Consider the following 21,697-nt stretch of genomic DNA (forward strand, 5'->3'; position numbering starts at 1 on the left):
AGCTTATTTAAAACACAATTTACACCACAAAAACCTTGAACAGTGAAAACTGTTCAACGGGATCAAAAATGTTACCTCTCGCGTTTGCGTACGACTGAAAGCAACCGAATGGAAGTTGGTAACGCTGACGAATGAGGCATGCCATGTTAATTTATGTATCCTGTGGCCAGTTAACATAATCAAAACAATCCACCAGACGCCAGTTCATCCGCAGCATCCTGGCAGCTCATTAGTTCGGGGAGTTGAGGAAAAAACAATGGCAACAAAGGAACTGAAATTTACATCGTTTCATTGCGGTGGACAACATATACAAATTTAAAGAGACACCTCTTTATCGCCATTCCACTGCTGCGCATTCGAATTTACTTTGATGTGGCGTGCAATTAATGGTAGATTAACTCACTTTCAACAACCGATATTTACGATTCTGCTCAAAATAATTTTGTAAAATTTCATCGTTACGAAAAAAGCACGAGTTTAGTACAAGTGAAGAATATTTAATCTATATTAATTATTTTGGGCAATTTTTGAAGTTCTTGCTCCTTACGAAATATTAATTTAACTTATAACGTCGATAAACTCCAAGTTCTTAAACTGTTTCAATTTATTTTTGATTACATTATTTTCTCAAAACTAGTATTTTATCTTCTAGGTACGACTTTTCAAAGTATTTTGCGAGTGTTTCAAATAAAAATTAAGCTTCTAGCTTCTAGATTTAGCAGATCTAGCTAGATCTGAAAAGTTGACCTTAGGTATTATAAATTTGAACTTAGCAGTTTTTAATATTTTGAAGCGTTATTAAATAGCATTTGAAACATTTACATTATTCTATTTTAAACACAATCTCTTCAAAACGGTTTTAAAAGTTTATTGCGAAGACTAATCTTATTTAATTTTATCTAATCGGTTTCCCAAACTCCCCAATCCTTTTGCTGATGACCTAAAAGCGCGTGTGAATTTTAGAGTTGCAACATTTCCCCAACAGCATGCCTGTATTCCCGCTCATTGAACATGCCAGAAAGTGCGACAATCGCTCATTTAAATATTACACATTCCGCGCCGGCGAAACAGGGTTTTTGACCAAACAGTTCAACCCTAGAGACGCAACGGATACGCTCTTAAAAGCTTTCCATTCATCAACCGGGCAACCGTGCGGTTCATTTAACACCTGCATTGGCACCTGTGGAGAAAAAAAACACCACCGGTGCGTGTGAAGGTGTTGGTAAAATTGCGTTCGCAAAGCATCGTACCAAAAAATATCTATTCCTCTACGGTGGCAAACTCCCAAAGGGAAAACGCAAATTTTCCAAGCATCCAAAGCTCGTCATCCATTTTCCGGAAGCTCCTCCCCCAGTACCCCGGTTCTCGAAAGTTGGTGTGATTTAGTATCCCGCCCGGGGGTTCGCTGTTCGAAAATACAAATTAGAAGAACTCAGCTGAGCGAACGTTTTCGGGGTAAAAAATAACAAGAACGGCATGTCCTTACCAGAAGACCTCGGGTACATCCCGCCAACGCTAACGAACACCGAAACCGGACGGCCATCGCGGACGCCATCGAAAAACGCACATCAATGTCCCCGACGGTCGGGGTTTTACGCTGGATTTGGCTCGTCAATAATGAATTACCTTAAAATCCGGTTGCTCGCCTCGTGGTGCGCCGCCTGCTCCTTCATGTTTAATTTATGCCCGTCCGGCTGCCGGAGGACGATCATCGCGTGCAGACCGCTCGGAGGCGCCCGATGATTAATATAATATTTACATGTTAAATTGCGTGGATAAATGCCGGGATAGTTCGGCGATCGTATTCGGCAGGTCCTGAAAGTAGAGAAAGGGAACGAAACGGAACGGATGAGCGTGCGTGCTGCAGGGCATCCATTTTATTTTCTTGTCCGGTGGGGTGGGCGGAAAGCCGCAGCACAAACACCGAATTTTCCCACACACGTGGAGCACGGCAAAGCGGTATCACACACGGTCGCTGCCGGTGACCGTTAGATTGGCTAATTTATAATCCACCGTCCCCGTACGCGGAGGTTAACAACGCTCGCTTGGTCCACCATCCGGGAACGTCCTTTCGTTGAAAATGCGGGATTAAGTGTGGGTCACAGACACACCGTTGGCCGGCGGACCGGACCACCTATCGGTCGGTTCCGAGTGCTTTTTCTGCTCGCGAACGGTTCTCCGTTGGCATCCCCGTGGGGCAGCGTACCTAAAAACCCCGCACGAAAATGTTTACCATTTCCTGTTGCCGCCGGGGAGGGGGGGGGGATGCTGCGTTCGTCAAACACCCAAACACCTAGCTGGCCGGTTCCAACACCTGAAAGGACGTGCGAGAGAACGGATGGAAGTCCCGAACAGTTACCTTTTGTCGCAGTCGTAAAAGTTCCGATTGCAGTAGCTGGCGGGCACCAGGTCACCGTTCCATATCCGGTTGTCGTTCCTGGAATCGAATGGTAAAGGATGTCAGAGGATGTTAGTACGCGGGCAGGGTGAAAAAAATACTAAATTGATCCCGGAAAGCTAGCGACGGACGAACGATAAGAAAAATGTAGGATTAACTCAACATATTATTCCCTGCCAATAAATACAAGCTTTTCGTTTATATTTACTCCTGGGGTGCTGGTGGTATGTGACCAGCACGGACAGACTAAACCTTGGCTGCTCTTCAGCACTCGCTCGAAAACGGAATCGAAACGATCGGTGGGCGTTTCCGATACCAGCCGCCCATCCGCTTCCTATTGTACGCCGACCAGGGATTTCAACTCCAATCACCGACGCGGAAGCCAGCGAAAGCCTTCGAACGAATGTGCGAAACTGGGTGCGGAACATGGAAGCTTTCAAATCCGGTCACCGCATTGGAAAGAAATGTGTAAAATGCAATAACCTAGATTTAATGCTGCCATCATCGGTTCGCACACCAATAGAACTACTAGTTCCACCACTAGGGAGAACGCTCGGGCTATTTTTGGCGAATGTGCTGGAAGCTTCACGCGAACGGCTTAACTCCTTCGTACTGTGGCTGTGTTTGTGCGTTTTGGTGTGCGCCAATTTTTATACGATCCTCCCTTTTATCACCCCGCGGAAGCAACATTGACGGCGGAATGCATATGGAGGCTCGTAAAAAACAACTTTTATAGTTTATTACTTAATGGAATTTTCAATTTTCCTTCCCCACTCCTGTCCCATGCCGCTTGTGGCTCTATTCGGTGGGTGGTCTAACTTTGGCCAAATAAAACGCTACCGCTCACGGAGTGGAATGCCCCGATGTAATATCCGAACCATTGCCAGCACTTTTGTAGGCGGTAAAGATTTACGCTTCGGACCGACGATTGGCTGATTTGTATTTACGCAAACATACTGAGCATAAAAATAAAACACCAACCGTGCACAAATCCAGCATCAAACGTTGCAGTTAAAATAAAAGAATGTCGAAATTTTGTTATGTTTGCTTGAGCATGCGCCTGGTCTTTATGGTTGGTTTTAAATGTGGTTTGAACAATCACTGTTCCATCAATTGATGTATGGGCAATGGAAAGAAATTGCGCTTGTTGAAATATTATCATTCTCTGCACGATAAACATGTTTTGTGCAATATCACTTTTGCGAACAAAATGTAGCAACCTTGTTTTATGTACATAATTAAACGATTACTCAAACGTGTAAAAAATAGAATTAAATACCTCAAAAAACTAATTAGTTTCATTTCTAATTTTTCTCAAACCGTTTGAAAAAGCATTTATAACATTACTGTTTCGGTTACATTGTGCAGGTAAATATTGTTTTCTTAACAGCTGGAAACTTGAAGATGATGTTACATCTCTGAAAAGAACCACTGCCAATCATTTTTCCCGCGTCCTCTTGTTGATCGACTCAATAATCAGCTGTGCAATGTTAAAGAAAATCACGATTCAAAAGTATATACCTAGATTGATTGAAAAACAGGTTGGATCAAAGATATTTTATGCTCCGCCATTGCTGAGACAGTTAGTTTGAAAAGTGTTTACAAACATACATCCAGTTTGTGGAAAATCTTCACAAAAATGTATGAAATGAAATAGGCAATTGGAAATTCTGGATCACAGTGTCCATGGTTTCGTGAATAGAAACTGTTCATGGGATATGAATCCTGTTGGTCGCCATGATTGGCGAAATTAAGTATGATGATCTTCCTCACGCACAGTCTTCTTCCAGAACATATAACGAATCAATTGCTTACTCGGTTGATGAAACATACCAAATTTCTCAGTTTAACCTGAGTTTCCTGGCTGCTCGTAAAAAGTAAACAAAATTCAAACCAATTGACAAAAATATTTCCACGCACATTCAAAAAAATGGGACGCTTTTAGAACGATATTTTGAGCTGCCTAGCGGGCGATTTCTGGCTCGTTATATGGTATGCTGCGACCTCTTTTTTTCCTGATCTTGGTCGAAACTCAAATAATGTATTTTCTTTTTTCAAATCACAAATCAAATCAGTATTAACGTTAACATGATTGGTTATTTGACGAAACAGTTTAAGTAATTAACATCCATGCCTATGATTGAATGATGCATGCCTATGATTATGATCCATGCCTATGATATGAAACCCGAGAGTCCATAACAGCAATTCCAAAAAGTTTAAGATTAAAGTGCGGACAATTTAAGAAAAGGGCTTAGATCAGGGATGTCAAACATGCGGCCCGCAAGAACATTGGATGCGGCCCGCCACTTCTTTGAAACAATACATCGAAAGTTTGGATCCTTGAGTATTGACTTTCGTTTGAATAACAAAATATTTTTTGTGAATGGCTTCACGAACTGTGAATTGCAAGATAACTGAACGAATAGCAATTTAAACAATTATTATAAGAATGTGATATACAACATTGATTCACATCACGCCGATATATAGCAGTTGACAAGAGCAAAGGTTTTACACATATTTTTGTAGATAAGTGAGTGTATAGTGTTCATAGAAAAAAACATAGTGACCTAGGAGAGCATTCTAAATAAAATAACAGATGTGGAGCAATAAGTTGCGTATAATAATAATACACCTTTACTTTTCTAAAATCTTTAGCAAAATGCACAACAGTGTTGAATTATACCATATATTTAAATAAACTTGATTTGAATTCGTTTAAATTTGGAAAACGATTGATCAAGAAACCTACTTTTACTGGAAATGGCAAATTTTATAAGAAGCAATATAATACAAAAAAAATGTGAAAGTGTAAAACATGATTGACTGTTAAGATAAAACCACACTGATAAGAATATATTTTCATCAATCCAATCAATTATACGTTTTGGCCCGCGAACCTATTTTGGAAGGATATGCGGCCCGCGAAACTATGTTGGGAGGAAATGCGGCCCGCGAGGTCAAACGAGTTTGACATCACTGGCTTAGATATTAACAGCATTCAAAGTCTTTAAAAAGCTAGACATAGAAAATTCAAGTAAAATGTTAAAAACATCGAAACACTTTATAACAAAAAATCATTGAACATTAACATGAATGTAACTTAAATCGTTGGTATGTGCTATCCATTCAGGAAATATCGCTACTGATGTAAACATGATGTGATTTCGTGAAACAACATTTTCTGGATAAAATTCCCCTCGACTAGATGTGAAATACCTACCGCAACTTAGCGTCGCTCTGCCGCAGGAACTTGTAGATCAGCCGGAACTCGAACCCGTTCGAGATGCCGCTACTCGCCTGCGGCAACCTATCCAGCCGCAGCGTCACATTGACCGACCGGGTTTCGCTGTAGTATATCGTGTAGCCGGACGCGGTGCCACACCATTTCCCGTCGAGGTGCGGCAAACCCTGCTCGCTGATGGTCATGAACCCTTCCGTGCACTCGCCGTGCTGCTTGAGGTCGTGGAAGTTCTCCACAAACTTGCCGACGCTGAACTTTGCGAGATTGAGCTGGAAAGCAAGACGGAAAAACCGAGAATTGGTTTATTTGCGTTGGATTAATGTGAAAGCACTTAAAGAAATCGGCCCGATTCTTCCGCTTACAAAACTGCAACCCCATCGCTACAATGCCCGGTAGGTTCGGTGTATTAAAAAGGAAGAAAATACGCAAGAAATTTAATTCTCCACCACGGTGGATGACCTCCAATGGGAGTTGACAGCGAATGAAATACAGCTACGTCGGAGGGTAGGAGCGGAAAGGACTTTATGTAAAAGTTTTTACCCGCTGTGATTAAGTTTCTCGCTGTGATCGTCGGGTTGGAATCGGGAAAAAAAATTCTCCTCCTTGCTTTCTTTTTCACGTTCTAGCGATAAGTAGATATCGGTAGGTTTGTTTGGGAAAGGCTTTTAACAGATTCCAACTCTCCCACGCGGATGGGTAATAAATCCGTATCAATAAGATTAGGGACCTTTTCTGGAATGCGTGGAAAATTTATACCGGATAAATCCTCCGTTTTGCAAGTTTTGCCTGCCGGAGTTCCTTAAAAATGAGATTGAGTTTGATAAGGGGAATATTAAATTTAACATCCATAAGATACAGTAAAAATTAAAATAAATTTTAACAGGCTTTTTTCTTGCAAACTTTTATTTCAATACACAGTCTGGTCACTCAAGCCTAAGAATACGCCCGGTTCGAATAGGAAGTTGCACCCTAATGTTTGAGACTAATCCCGCCAATGAGACATTCCGGAACCAGCACCATCACCATCACCACCACCACCACCACCATTACCGGTCTTACTGGCGGTCGTGATTAAAAAACTTTCATATTACTGCACTTAAGCGCCACGTTCCGCCCGGCTCCAGAACCCCACGGCTTAGGCGCGCTCAGTTACCCCGTGAACGAGAAGTTGTGTTCGCGCAGTTTATGCCGACCGTGCAGAGGAGGTTCTTCAGTTTTTTTACGCCCAAGTCTGCTGATAGGATTTGGCGGAAGGTAAAACCGTTGTTGAAAGCATCATAAAGAATTCCGGCCCAAAAGAACTTCATCAGTGGGTAGGTTTTCATTGTACTGGTACTACGCGAGTGCTCGGTTTTTTCTTGGACTTGCCAATATACCGGGACCGCGATGGGAGCTATTGAAGGATTAAAGTTCATGATGTAAATACGTAAATGCACTAAAAGCGTCATGAGAAAACTATGTCTGCGCGAAATAGCGTGGTTTTGTAGGTAATAAAAGATGCAACTTCGGTGAGGAAATTGTTTCGAACTGGATTTTATGTGAGCGATGCTTAGTTATCCTTTTTCAACCTTTCAATACACAGAGTTTATACTATTGATTTTTTGGCTGACCTTTTTAAAACAGTATGTTGTCATTGCTTAAAATAGACCAAATTTCGAATCCTAAGAAATTGTGAAGGCAATAATTCTGCAACTCGTAAAGATTTTCTTTTAGTCTTAAATGTTTCTCACTTTTACCGGACATTAATATAAATTTCTTCACATCAGCAAGTCGACAATGAAGAAAATAAATGTTTGTTACAGTAAAGGAAAGGTATCAAAACATGCTAACACAACCAATAAATTATTTATTCCTCCACAAACACACCAACTTCTTTTTAATTGATTATTTGTGCACCTAAACAAATAAGCTTCACGAGGAAGAAAATGTAGCACGTTAGCATGTGGGATTGTGTTGATTTTCGCGAAGCAGCGGTAAATAATCCGACCGTCTGTCGTCCATTACCGTTCGATTCGTTACGACCGTTCGACATTTGGAGACACTTGGCGGAACTTTCTTTGCCAACACAAACATTTGCCTCGGCCGCCCACAATTATGCCACGGCACATTTTCCGGACCCATTAGCGCCGCCTCGACAAAACCAGTGCTGGCGGCCAAACGCGCTGTTGTTTCTACTTTGCGCCCTTGAAGGGCCGACTTGAACCGCCAGCATCCGGTCGGTACTTCTAGCGTTGTTTGACTTCGCGAATAAATTACACAATTTCATGCACCGTATAGCGTGCCGAGGCTGGCCGGGAACGCCAGGGGGGCCCGAGGGAGGAAAGTGCCCTTTTGCCACGTGCTTTTGCACGCAAATTTCTCACCTCGCGATTTTCCCGCTGGCGATCGACCACTTGGGATGGAGGGGGGGTGACGAGAGTGGGAAAAACTTATTCTTTCTGCATGCCCACCACTTGGCCGCCTTATTAGCATAGAAAGTAAACGCCAGGAATGAAAAAAGTCAACAGAATTGGAAACAAATTGAATTAAAAGTAAATAAACTCCGCCCGGGTCCACGCGCGAGAAATGGATTTGTTGATCTAATTTAGCGGCATTAAATCAATTCGCCGTTTGAGTGATTATTTGCCCGAAACCCGGTGATGCCAAATCATTGCGCAGGGAAAAGAAAGCGGACTGTTTCGGCTGGTTTGCCATTTTTCGTCGCCCTAGAAATAAAAACTAGCCCTTCCATTAAAAGGGCATAGGCATTGGTCGGGGTTTCTCATTATGAGAAACACGAAACCAACGGCCACCTTTTTCCCCACAATGATTGACGGTAACACGCAAAATAGATTTCCCACAAATGGAAGGATGTGTTTTCCTTGCTGCTGGTCCATAGTAATTTAATTGGTTGCTTCTAGGCATATTTCCCGATATGGCCAGTAACCAGTGCCACAGTGTGGGCACACGTTTTTTCGCCAACAATAATCAATCGAAATAAATCGAGCGCACCGTGTAAGGTTCTTTTTTCCACCTCGGACCATCCTTCGTCCTCAGCATTTCCTCAGAATAAAAGGATCTTCTACGAAGCACCGACGCTTGGTGAAGAAAACTATGGAGAATGTAAATCTCGCCAGCCTAGAGGCCATTTGTTTCACACGCACACGCGTGTGACCGGGAGACAGGTTGATGGGCATAGATTCCGTTTCCCTATTTATCAATTAGAGATGAACATGAAAATTCACTCTCCATGCCCTGCGGGTCCCATCCGCTTCGCTCCCCGAAAAGGGGATGCCTGCGAAGGAAACACATTTTTCACTTTCACAATTTGGTTATTGATTTTAGCGCGTCCCTCGTTCAGTCACGGCGAACACCGGGACGTCGAAAGTTTCAGCTTCCTGTCGACGGGATTCCGCTAAGGGTTCGGGAGGGCAGGTACGGCTCCCTGATTCCATACCTCCTGCCCCTCCCCCTCGATGCGCATCAGTCAAAATCATCGTCTTGCTCAACGGTGGGCAATTTTCCGACAAACCAACAACCGCTGGCGTTCGCCATTTGTCCGCCGCGATGGCACAGGGGGGGAAGCGAAGGAAGTGTGCGTTGGTGTGCGCCGAATGGCCAAACGTGCGCCAGACATGCGATCTGACATTTGCCTCATGATTTCATTTTTCCACCGCGAAGAAGGAGGCTGAGAAAAATGGCGTGGCCCTGCGTGGAACGGAACTGAAACCATCGAAAGGAAAACCGACCGATTTGCCGCGTGGAAATCGTGGAGAAAAAAAAACGCGGCACATGGAGGGGGTGAGAAAAAGAAAGGAAAAATTTATGACCATCCATTAGTGCCGGGGTGAAAGCAACAAGAGCGGTGAACAGGGTGTGCTTTTTGATTATCATTATGGTTGTTGAAAATTTAATTTATGAAGACGATGCCGCCGGCAATCATTCGCGATGGTGCTGGCTGTCGGCACCGGATGTCATTGTGAGTCGATTGTGTGCTATCGCCCACGCACTCACTCACCTGCACGATGTCGCCGTACAGTCCCCCGGTGGCGGTAAAGTTCAGATGGCACACGAAAGGAAACGTGGCCCGGGGGTTCAGGATCTGGAGCTCGTACGTCCGGCCGGCCTCTCCGTACAGCGTCCGGTTGCAGGCTGAAATAAGAACGGGAGGGAAAAGGAAAAGAAAACAGCAATGAGCGGTTGGGTTAAAATCAATAGATCAGCGGAGATAACTGCCACTCATCCATCACCATAATAAGCTCGTTTGGGTTTCGCCAGAAAGTGGTTTGATTTATTAGCGAACGGGAAAAAGGCATTAAGGCACCGATGGAACGTAAATATCGAAGTCTCGTGAAAATTTCAGAGTTAAACGTAGAGCTCAATACAAATAAATAGTACAAAAAAGGAGAGAACAAAATCATTGCTACACCAATAGTCGGTTAGTTTATGAGCAGCTAATAGTTTGAATTCGCTTTTAATATATCTAAACTCTTAAAATGGTTGAAATTCAATACCGTTCACCTACACTTGATCTAGTTACTGTATGTGCATAACGGTTTGGGTTTAAATATTGTAACTCTATTTAATTTGATAATTCTGATGATTAAAAATGATTGACAATAAACATTGGTACAAATTAACAAGGTAGAACATAAACACCATATTTTAAATTTTCTGTTCTAATGAACATTTGAACAAAGTTGATTTGAAAATACAAGAGAAAACATAGCCACAAACTTAATGATTAGGTAGTCATGGTTACCTAAGTTGCATAAATAACTAGATGATGGTAAACAAAGAAGCCACCATTATTAACTACTAATAATAAAGCTGCAATTGCAAGAAAGACTATACAGACAATTAAAATGCATTGCCTCATTTACAAATCCCCATTTCAATGGAGGAATAAAAACTAAAACAAATGTGCGCCAAACGACACGCCGTAACGGAATCAATTTGCACCGATTTCATATACGGAACGAAAAAGCGTGGAAATCATAAACAGAAGTGTCATCCTTCTGTTCCGTTATGAAATTACGTTTCCAATGGCCTGCAAGTCGTATGTCTGGACGAGATCCATCCGCACCGAAATGTTATACGTTTATCGATGTTTGCAAGTCTTTGTTGACTATCAAACCTTTTTGAGCGAAAGCGTTAAAGCGGTGTTCGCGACCGTCAAATGATGCCGTTTTCTGTAAATATCCCATTTTCAGTTCAAATTGTTTCGCTCCTCGATTAATTGCTTGAAAAACAAACTTGGAAACTACAAGTAGTTAAGCTCTTCTTCAATGTTCTATTGCTCAGTAAAAAATAAACTGATCAGTAAAAAGCTTAAGTTTTAAAATGAAAACTAAATTAACATGTTATAATGTACATTCACAAAGTATTACAAAACTAGTCTTTACAACAGAACAGAAAGGCCTTTATTCTTCTTTTAAGTATTTACTACAGCTGCGGAATAGGTTTTTAAAACTAGAAAACTGCAGAACAAGTTTTTTAAATAGGTAAAAGTTAAATTTTATGTCATTTTATACTCATTGTTTGTTATCCAGGCAAAGCTAATTATCAAAATATTATATTTTTATTTTTCTACACCTTCAGATGTGTGCCTTTTATTAATAGAACATAGTTTTAAAACATTGTGAACATAGTATTAAAACTAACCACAAACCGAATAATTCGCTAGATATATTCATGATCCATTTCATGTCACTTAAACAAATCCGTTTGGTACGAATGTGTAATGTTAAATTACTAGAACAAATTGCATCCTCGGTTCAATGGTATCTGATTGTTGGTACGTAAATGACGATGGCATTGAAACGACTTTCGAACACAGCAGACACCGTATGCATCCGTGAGCCGAAAAATGTAAGGATAAGGCAGCAAACGAACCAACAACATTTTCCATATGGTCCGTTCCGTGATTGTCGGATGAACACTTTTGTGGGCGTAAAACTTTGGTTCCTAGTTTTCCCTGGGAAAGACAAGGGCAAAGGAGAAGAAAAACAGGTTGCACCGGGCGGGTTAATTTGCATTCCAATCAACCCACGGTTGGTAGCTACACCCAATTTACTTCTGTGTGTATGTGTGTGTGTGTGTGTGTGTCACACTGTATCAAAAATCCCTCAACCGCATTTGCCAGGTGAGTTCCACGGTATCTATCTCCCCGGCATCCATTGGATTCACAGACTTTGCTATTTTTTCAATTGAAAGTGCAAGACACCATCGGGTTCCGAACTTTCGCCCTGGCCAGCATTCCCGCCGCCCCTACCAGCGCCCCCGAGCCGACTTTTCGGTACGTGTTTTTCTGCATCCGAAAACTTTGGTTAATTTTGACTCGTGCTGCCAAACCCCAATCGGACCGTTCGGGTCCGGATGGTACACGCAGAACGTGAAGAAAAAAGAAAAAACTTTTCTACCCGAGGTGGGGCGGGGTAGGGGGGGTGGGGAGAGAGAGCAAATTTTCAATCGCTTAAAAGCCCGAAACACAATCACCCGTAACCGACCGGAAAGTGGCTGTGACGACGTGAGCGAAATCCGAGACGAGCGATCACGCGCTCCGGTTTCGGAATGGGCATCGCAAGCGAGCTGATGTTTGAATCGGCACCTGGCGGGAGGCAAGGTGTAACAAAAGGATGCGAATGGAATGAGCAGGAAAAATCGACCAGCGCACCGCACCGAAACCGGAAACTCGGCAGAAAGTTGCACCGGAAAGCCGGCGAGAAAAGGTAAGACTGACGGAGAGCAATGAAATGGCAGGTGTATGTGTGTGTGTGTAAGTGTGTGTGTGTGTATGCCAGTGCCGTTAATTTAATAAATTCAATATTCTCCACCGGAAAGTTTATGTAAATGCTCTGCATACTGCACCGATGGCGAGCTGAACCGGAGCGAAACGGTGGCACGAAGGCGAACGGGGCCGAAAATCGAGGATCAAACAACTTTTGCACATTTTCCCCGCTTCCAGGAACGGAGATCTTTCCTCTTACCCGTCGACGCAGAACAGAACCGACGGCGCGCGATGATCCATTTCCACTTCTCGTGAATCGGAAGTCAACTGTAGCAAGTTTTATGAAAATCTACCCCATACGCAAGGTGGTCCGTTTTCCATGGAACCGGGCTGGAAAAGTTCATTTCTTTGCAGTTATTATTTTTCCTTCCCTCCATTCTTCTGTTTGCTCTTTTTTTTACCCCCCCCACGACTCCAGTTTTCCCAGCGCGAACGGTGTGCGAGTAGCGTTTTCCTTAGCCGGAGGAAATCCTTCGCCGCTCAATCATGGTTCCGTCACGGAAACGCTGGGAAGTCTTTCCGAAGGGCGCGCGGGGGGACGAAAAGATTCCAAGCTTTGGTAAGATCGGGACACGGAAAACCCAAACCCAAAAATCGGGACACGGAAAACCCCGTCCGGGGCCGGGTCAAGCGAGTGAAAATCACTTTAATTCACAAGCTTTTCCTTCTGGGCCCTAGAACGGTCCTAGGTTTAGACATTTGGTGCAATTTTTGGTATGCGAGTTTTCCTCAGTTTTTTTTCGGTTTGTTATTTTTCTCAATGCGGTGCGGAAGAAAAAGTTTTAAATAGGATAGTGCTTATCGGAACCCAAAGTAGAAAGAATGAAAAAACAAAAACGCACACCCTAATGCGACCCGCAATGATTTCAAATTTCTCGCCGTACCTTTTGCTCTTTGCAGGTGGGAAAAAGTTTTACCGATTTTTGATTAGTTTTTCATTTCTTTAACCTAACCGTGGTTATAATGCGGTGCTGTTCGTAAATCTTAGATACTCTGTGTTCATTTTTTAGCACTATGAAACGGGTTTTGATCGTTCTTTATTGCTTCGCAAGGAAAGGCAATGAAATAGCGCATTATCGGCGGGTGAAAACAAAAGAACACCGTACGAGCATAGCCTTTCCATTAAACCCACCATGGTTGGACCCACTTCCTCCTGGGTAAGACGTCGCGAAGCGTTCGAGCAAACAGCCAAGAAACCGTGGTGATAATTGAGCTAAATTTAAAAGAACGACAACCGCCTCCTCCCGTAACGAACCGGAGCCGGATTTTTCCACTCCCGGAATTAAATGATCATTAATTAGCCGGGCCATACGTACCGCAGATCTACGTACGGGAGGATTAAGACTTGCCGGGCTACAAAAGCCAAAGGTTACGGCGATGGAGCGTCCCGGTAGAGCGGATCCACCCGACGGCCGCCGCCGTAATAATGCTAGTAATAGGTTCGCCGTCGCTCGTTTATTACCAAAGATTATGTCACGTATAAGTGACTAACGATGGCTTCGCTGAAAATCCCTCGCTTGGTGCGCTTACACCGTTCATGAAGAGCTGTAAGGAGGCGGTTTGAGGGTGTGTGGGTGTGTGTTTTTTGTCTCTCCAGGTTTCGGTCGTTACATCCTCCATTACTCTCGCTCACTTCCGGGCTATTTCGCCGGCTTGCTGCTCGCCAGAAAGGGGTCGCGCCCGAGAGCGGAACAAACTCCAGCTGCAATTTAATTTGTTCCACCCTAATCCCATCGCCACCGGTGGGTAATTTTAAAGGATTAAATTTTATGTTGCCTGCATAGTTTGATAGTAAGTAAATTACTGCGTCACTTTTCGCGCCGCGCACCAACTTACGACCGCGTTTTTGTGGGGGAGAAGAGGGGAGGGGGTGGACATAGGGTGCCAAGAATGCAGGCAACATGAGACATCTCTTCGGTACAGTAAACATGCTATAATAACGGTGAGCCCCGAATGAATTATGATGCGTCAGTTTCATGAGTGTGTGTGGCTCAAAAAAAAACCAACATAAAAAAAGCATATGCGATGAGAACGGCAAGGATTAATCCCACCCCCACCTACCTTCCAACGCCGTTAATCGGACAAACAAATGGTAAATATTTGTGTGCGCTGGATGCGGCGGTCGTCAACAAACAAGGGTCAACAAGGGAGCAAAACACAAGGACAAAAGAAAGGAAGCTAATAGCTACACGCTACGTACCCTTCCACACATCCCACATGGACAGATTTTCCCCGAAGGCCTCCGTGGGAACCGTACCAACCCACCCTGACAACGCGTTCGTCCATCATTCAATGAGGGATAAATTAATAAACCTCCAGTGGCAATTTTGTTGCCATAATCAAAATCAATCCGAGAAGTTCGATAAAGAGAAAAGTGGGCCAATTTCGCCCGGCCTGCCTGTGTTTGGTGTCCACATCCCGGCGGTGCGTGTGCTGGCATATTTAGTTTCCCAGACAATCGCTTGCACTGACACACAACGTGCCCGCTTCGTCACGCATCCATCAACATCATCATCGCCCGCCTTGAACTTTCTTCTGCCCTTTTCCTTCGGGCCAAGGTAGTGCGGCACAGTGATGGAAGGGACGGACGCTTGTTATGCTACGGCACGGAAGAGCTTTGTTTTGGATGATTATCATCCTCAAGCGGCGCTGCCGAAGGATACGACAACAAAGTAGTTGACTCCACTCGAGCTGGGATGTTTTCTTCTATTTGTCGTATTTTGTGTGTCTTTTTCGATTTTCTTTATTTTTTTTACGATAGAGAAAGCGGAGCAATTTTCCTTTCACGAGCTTAAGAATGGCTTTCTGTGAGCGTCCCACCATGGGTTTCAGTGGTTTTCAACCACTGGAAGTTTTACAAGAAAAGCTGATGCGCTAAATAAAATCTAATCATCCAAAATATTAACGCTTATTTTCTTTATCTTTGGAAATTAAAATTAAACCTGCCAAGATAAACAATGCCAAATATCCTAATTCAAATGAAGAATTGGGCTTAAAACTAAAGATAAGACATGCTCAAGGAATTACTTTTCTTTTCTTTTTCAAAACTAAAGTAAACTACTTGATTTTTCGAAACCATCTTCACTAAAACAGCTCTTTGCCATTTTAAATAATTATAAGATATATTGTAGGATAAATGAAACAGAAAGCGTTTACTTAGTTGTAAAAGTTTACGTAATTTCAGCAACGTACGTCTTAAGATAGTTACTGAAATGAATGTCGAGAGGTACAACAAACCCTGATTGTAGAACAAACTTATGAAAAGAAGAGGAAAATAGATATTTATTACAAATACTCTATTTATAATAGCATAGTTTAACATATATACAAGAAGAGATTGAGGAAGTTAGATCATTTGTGTTAAGGACAGTAAGGTTTAGAAGAGTGTTAATAACCCTATATCTAACACTGAAGTGAATATTAAGAACATAAATTTTGTCCCATATACATATTTCTAAAATTTCAAAACGGTTTTGCAGAAAAAAAGGGTTGAACATGTTAAAATATTTGGTATTCCAAAATCATTTATCTGTGTGATTTTTTTCTTTGGTACCTTAAACTGTTCTTTTATCCCATCATCTGAAATAAGGTATAGCACTTTTCAATGTGTTGTTAATACATGATTTATTTAGGACAAAAAACCCTTACCGCAACGAATCGATTGCAAACCACCGACCTACAAACGGCCCGGGCGAACGTCCTGTGCCATTTTTCCTTTCATTCGGGATCACTCTTCCGGGAAATCGTAACATCCCCTAATGAATACCGCCATGATGACCTTCAAAGAGTGCCGTTACAAGCGCGCCAGCGTGACACGCAAAGGTTAGCGCCGAAATGCGCGGTGTGCAAGAGGGTACAGGAGTAGCGGGGAAGGGAAAAAAACAAATCGTATAGTGTGACAGCAGCCCGAGGAAAGGACAAAGCCATTTTCTTTACTTTTCCTACCAGCCCGGAACATTTCTTCTCCTTCACCGGATCGCTTTATAGTGGGTAGGCAAATAGAACCACCGGGGCAAAGGGAGGGAGGAAAGGCCCGCACGTACAACGACGTCGAAGATGACGACATCATCCGACGCCACCATCCCGCAAGCCTTAGGGTCGCATCCGCGGGCGGCTAATGTGCTCCCGGAGGGAACATTTCCGCCTGCCGATAGTTAACGACGCGCTCGGAACGGAAGGACCTCACTTGCGGCGTACCGTTGAGCAACGGCTTCGGATTTTGGGGCCAGCGGGCAGGATCGGTGATGTGTGATGAAATGGCGATGGTGGTGGTAAATTACCTTTCACCGAGAAAAAGCGCCCTCCAAGCTCGCCCAAACCACCACGTCCCCCCGCCGAACCAGCTGCACGTGATCGGACTGAAGCGCGTGCTATGACAAATCGGACCATAATCTGATGGTTTGAAATAAAGAAAAGCTCATAAGGAAAATTTGAACGGCATGGGCGGTCCGGGAGGGGAGTGAGGGCGCATTATTGCATTATCTTCACCACAGCTTAGCGCCGGCTGCCAATTCCTTTCGGTAAGGCAATGACATCCCACTTTCTGCGGCGGCAGATAATAACATTAAGCTGTTCGCTCGAGCGACGATATGCACCCGGGTCGCCTGACGGTGCCCGAGGGAGGAAAGGATCCAAGGACCAGGATTAGTGAAACCTCTTGCCACTTGCAGGAAGGCTCACACTACCCCACACGCACACACACACATACACACGAGAGCGCGCGAGTGAACATCTTCCGGAAACGGCAGTCATATTAGCGGCAGCAAGTGTCTTATCGCACCGAAAGCGTCACGATCGCTTCGCCCGGCTTCCGTGACATCCTGGCTCGGTTCCTGCCCTTCAAATGGCACAATAGTTGGCCCTTTAGTTCGCCGGTATGCGAGTGTGGGAACGCTTGGCGTGGTTGAATGGTAGCGGCACGCTCTAGGAAAGACCAAAGGTGGGTGGTTTCCCATTCGATCTTCCCTCACCGAGCGGCTTTACGCCGTGACGAAGTGAACGACGGTGGGCTTGTATATTTTTTTGTTCGGTTGGGTTGTTTTTTTCGGGAGAATGACGACAAATCACGAACTTCCCATTGACGTTGATTCGATTGATGAATTGATGGGTGACAATTTCTGACAGATTTATTTTATGGACGAATTATTTTATTACGTTGCTTCGGCGTGTACCTGTGCCCTGATGTGCTTCCGCCGTTCCCGAGGGAGAACGAATAGATCGATGACTTGTTTCCATCGGGGTGTTGGAAGAGACGAGTAAGCTGGATGATACACAACATCAAGATCCAAGCATCTTTAACCATTGAAGGGGCGAAGGGGCACGAGTATGTCATATTTATTTTGTGGAAATCGATGAGGTTTTTGTTACAAAACTTGGAAACTTTGATTTGACTCAGAAATCGAACTTTTTAAACGACATGAACCATGCATTAAATATCTGTAAAACCTTAAATAGAATTTAACTTTTTGTTAGATTTCCGACACATGATATTTTTAAACGACGTTTCCTATTATTTTGAAAAATCCGAGAAAAAACTGAGAACGTTCGAGAGCAGGCAAATTTTATATCAAGTTGTTAAAACTGATTTATTCTAGAAAACGAACCCAATTAAACTATCTTTTGGATTGGAGTTTATAGAAACACATTTACTGTCAGGTGTATAGGTTCAAACAATTTAAAATTAAAATCACAACATTTTCGTGAGGTTATGCCAACTATGTATCACACTGTTTTTTGCTAGATTTGTGATTAATATTTCAGTTTATTATGGCTAAAATTGCCATAATTTCTCTTCTGATTTATTCTCTTTCTTACAAGATTACACTTTCTCAAACCAACTCGAACGTCATGCTTCATTGCATTCTCATGAATAACAATATTTTTATTATTCATGTTTCAACAACAGTAATTTAATATCTTCCAGTGGAAAATGCTCTCGTGTGACTTCTTTCTCTCCATCGATGCTTACAACACATAATACAATCATCGTTTTCACAGCATTGTAACCGTTTACGTATTCCATTCGAATCGAATTCCGCATGATTTGCAACATGTCCGCTTGATGTCGAGAAAATCTGCCAATTTTCGCTGGACGAAAACATCTCCCCCTCCTCCTTCATACCTCCCCAACACAATGCAAATCAAATCACATCATCCACATGGCGCACCACGACACATATGCCACCTCATCGTCACCACCTCCGGTTGCAAACCCGTAAAACCGGTCACAATAATTCATATGCACCAGGCGTGCCGTGTCGGAAAAATCCGAAGGCCAGCGAAATCCGTTCGAAAGCATAAAAAAGCGAACTCGAAGGCACGGCGTATGCAAAGGAAGCCCAAGGAATAATTCCTGTCATCTTCCGCAAAATTTCATCTCGATCTCGTCCGCACCGAATGCTGACGCCGATTCGAATGCCCCACCCCGCTCGGTTTGCGTTTGCTCCCTTTGGCCGATTTTGCTCCATTCCCCCCCCGTGTCACCCTTTCCCAAAAGGCAATAATCCCATCGATCGGACCGCTTCCGACCGGATTCGTTGCAATGAAAATCATCCACACTCTCTTCGGAGCAGGAAATAAAAGTAAAAACGGCAAAAGAAAAGCAGCTAACGTTAGCCATCGCCACGACGGGTGGAAATGTTTTCCTTTCCCGTTTGCCGGCGGACGAGGCTCGGTTCAAGAGGGGGTTTTCCGCACGCACGCGGACTGGCACATCACGTACGGACCGACGGGCGAGTGTCGACGAGTGTTGCTCCTGCCGGTGACGACTTCTGATGGCATCGAGATGAGCCCGTTTCCCAGCGTTCTCATTCACGCTTTCGACAGAAGCCTCCAAAATCTCTTCACAAATATTGTCACAACCGTATGGTGCTCGCGCTGGCAGCGATGACGAAAATCGACCCAGCACTCGGTCTCGGTCGGCAAGACTTTAAGGACACGCGCTCCCTCCACCACTACACCTTCCGCCCTCCGGGGGAGCTTTGCGATTTGTGTGATTTTAGCAATCCGTTTGGTCGATCAGATTTTTCGTCTATTTTTTTCTGTTTCTTTTCCGGTGGCGTTTGTTTTTGCGCCCAATATCAGTCTTGCGACATGGCGCAGAGGTTCTTTTTGATGGATTGGACAATACCACTCCAGCGTCTTGTTGCGACCGATGCCGGGAATTGTTTCCAATTTGTTGTTATGTTCCCCCGGCCAAGCCTCTTCAACTACTCACTTGATTTGATTCGTCTTTTTAACATTTTTACTCCTTGTATGCTTTTCCCCTTTGGCTTTTCCTCGCTTGGTCGCGGCTAGCGTCGGCTAAAGTGGTCAATTTATTTCCTCCCTTAGGTTAGGCAATACAGCTTTCACAATCACCTCCAAAAATTCCCGTGGGTGAAAACAATGTCTTCTTGGCGAACGTCGTTCGGATGGAGTTGTCATGCTGAGAGTGGTCGGTGGTCGATCGGTGGTTTTCTACTTTGCTTTCTGATTATGAAAAACTGACGAACATTAATCAAACTTCGTTTTAAGACACGAAAACCTACAGTTAACAACCAACAGCGAGTACGTAACGGTGTACCAAGTTCGTGAACGTTGATTAACAGATCTTATCGTTTCAAATTTTGTGCAATCAATCATTTTGGTAACTCAGCTTAAAAATTGTTTTAGGTCTCTGAAAAAATACCAACGTCACACATTTTTTTAATTTATTACTCATTTTTATTGGGGTTTAATATATTTAACCATGGAAAACCTAAAGTCGAATAACAAACGAAAATAATTCTGTATTTTAGACGCTAATGAGAGTTCAAACAAAAGCAGTATTGTTGCAACTAAACTCTAAACTGATGCTGGCTTTTCTCCTTACAAGGGTTAAATTTTAGTATTTTACTCCCACTTTTTCTACTTAGTTACTTTCTTTTCCTTTGTGTTGCTTCTAATTTTGATCACTTCTCGTTTTACTAGTCTACTCTTGCTTTTGCTTCTTTTTAATGTTGTCTTTTACAGGTACAACAAAATAGACAAAATCATTGAAGCAGAAACAATTGATACCTTTATAACTGGATAATCTTTCCAGGCGAAATTTTTCTCTTTTAAACAACTGTGCTACCAACTGCTATGAACATCTTGAGATAAATATGTATTATAATAAAAAAACAAAATATCTTAAAAACCAAAACCATGTGTTTTGTCGTTGTTGAAAAACAACTAATCATTTCAATTTATCGCCACAGAAAAACGACTTTCAGAAACTCAATGAATAAGCACAAGCTTTCATGGCCATCGGTGCAAAAAGTCGTGGCAAAAAATATGTTATGTATTGTTATCAATCGACAATAACTGCCACGCTCGGTGGATTACGACTTCACTTCATAAATAATCCGGTGCCACGTATTGTTTGCCATTCGCGTATCAAAACAACGCTTGCCAGAGTGAGTTTGAGTTTTTCCACAGCACAGAACCTTTCCCTCCCGAGGGTCACCGGAATCATAAAAACCATTTACATAATTCTCAGCAGTCACATTCACAGGAAAAACCAACAAAAAAAAAGAAGGAAAATACCAAACCCCATCGGACACCTGTGCCGCCGCAAAAAAAAGGGATGGGCGGTCGGCGCAAAAACGGCGCGGGCGTAACATTTTCCGACGTTTTCCAGCGCAATCAACCCGATGGCGGCACGTTTCACACAATCAGCGGCAATGATGCGGCGGACACAGATTTATGATCCAATAACGATTAAGCCACTGTGCCACACACACACCCACCGGGGGCCGGCATGGAGAGGGACAAATCAACATCAAAAACTGCAGCAACCCTTACGGAATAGGGGCGAGAGAACACACCCCGAGATCCCGATATCGCGCTGTTATCTTCGAGTGTGGGCAGCAAGGCACGTGCCTTCCCTTCGACCAAAGGGGGGGATGGGCTTCCGCGGGAAAGCACTGGCGAAAGGATCAAGGACCATAATGTCTAGAAAAAGTCCAAATCCAATTTGCCCTCGGCACATAAATAAATATCAAATGTTAACAATTTACATAAAGCCGAAGCCATCGACGTTATCTTTCGAACGAATTCAACTGCCAAACTCCCGGTGCGGTATAAATTCGAAATATCGTCTGTTGGTTTGTCCGTATCTTTTTTTTATTGTAACCTGTTTTCCATGTCGGGCCGTTAGTTTTCCCAGCGTGTTTCGTTTGAGGTTCCCGTGTTCCACCGAATACGAATTCAAATCATATCTCACACTCATCGAACGGTTCGTGGGGCACGCGAAGGCACCTCCCGCCACAAAACCAACGTG

The 21,697-nt window shown here is 43.4% G+C and overlaps 1 protein-coding gene across 1 annotated transcript in view; it reads right to left on the reverse strand.

Moving 5' to 3' along the window:
- The window catches only part of LOC131258853 (uncharacterized), a 43,338-nt gene that overhangs the window by 8,670 nt on the left and 12,971 nt on the right, over positions 1 to 21,697 (reverse strand). Inside the window, exons 2-5 of the mRNA XM_058260241.1 lie at positions 9,643 to 9,776; positions 5,625 to 5,914; positions 2,360 to 2,437; positions 1,627 to 1,815 (exon numbers count right to left, since the gene is read on the reverse strand). Coding sequence (XP_058116224.1) covers positions 1,627 to 1,815; positions 2,360 to 2,437; positions 5,625 to 5,914; positions 9,643 to 9,776 — 691 coding nt within the window. The remainder of the gene's footprint in view (positions 1 to 1,626; positions 1,816 to 2,359; positions 2,438 to 5,624; positions 5,915 to 9,642; positions 9,777 to 21,697) is intronic.

Source organism: Anopheles coustani, chromosome 3 (assembly GCF_943734705.1).
Source record: "Anopheles coustani chromosome 3, idAnoCousDA_361_x.2, whole genome shotgun sequence".
In the NCBI taxonomy this organism is placed as follows: Eukaryota; Metazoa; Arthropoda; class Insecta; order Diptera; family Culicidae; genus Anopheles; species Anopheles coustani.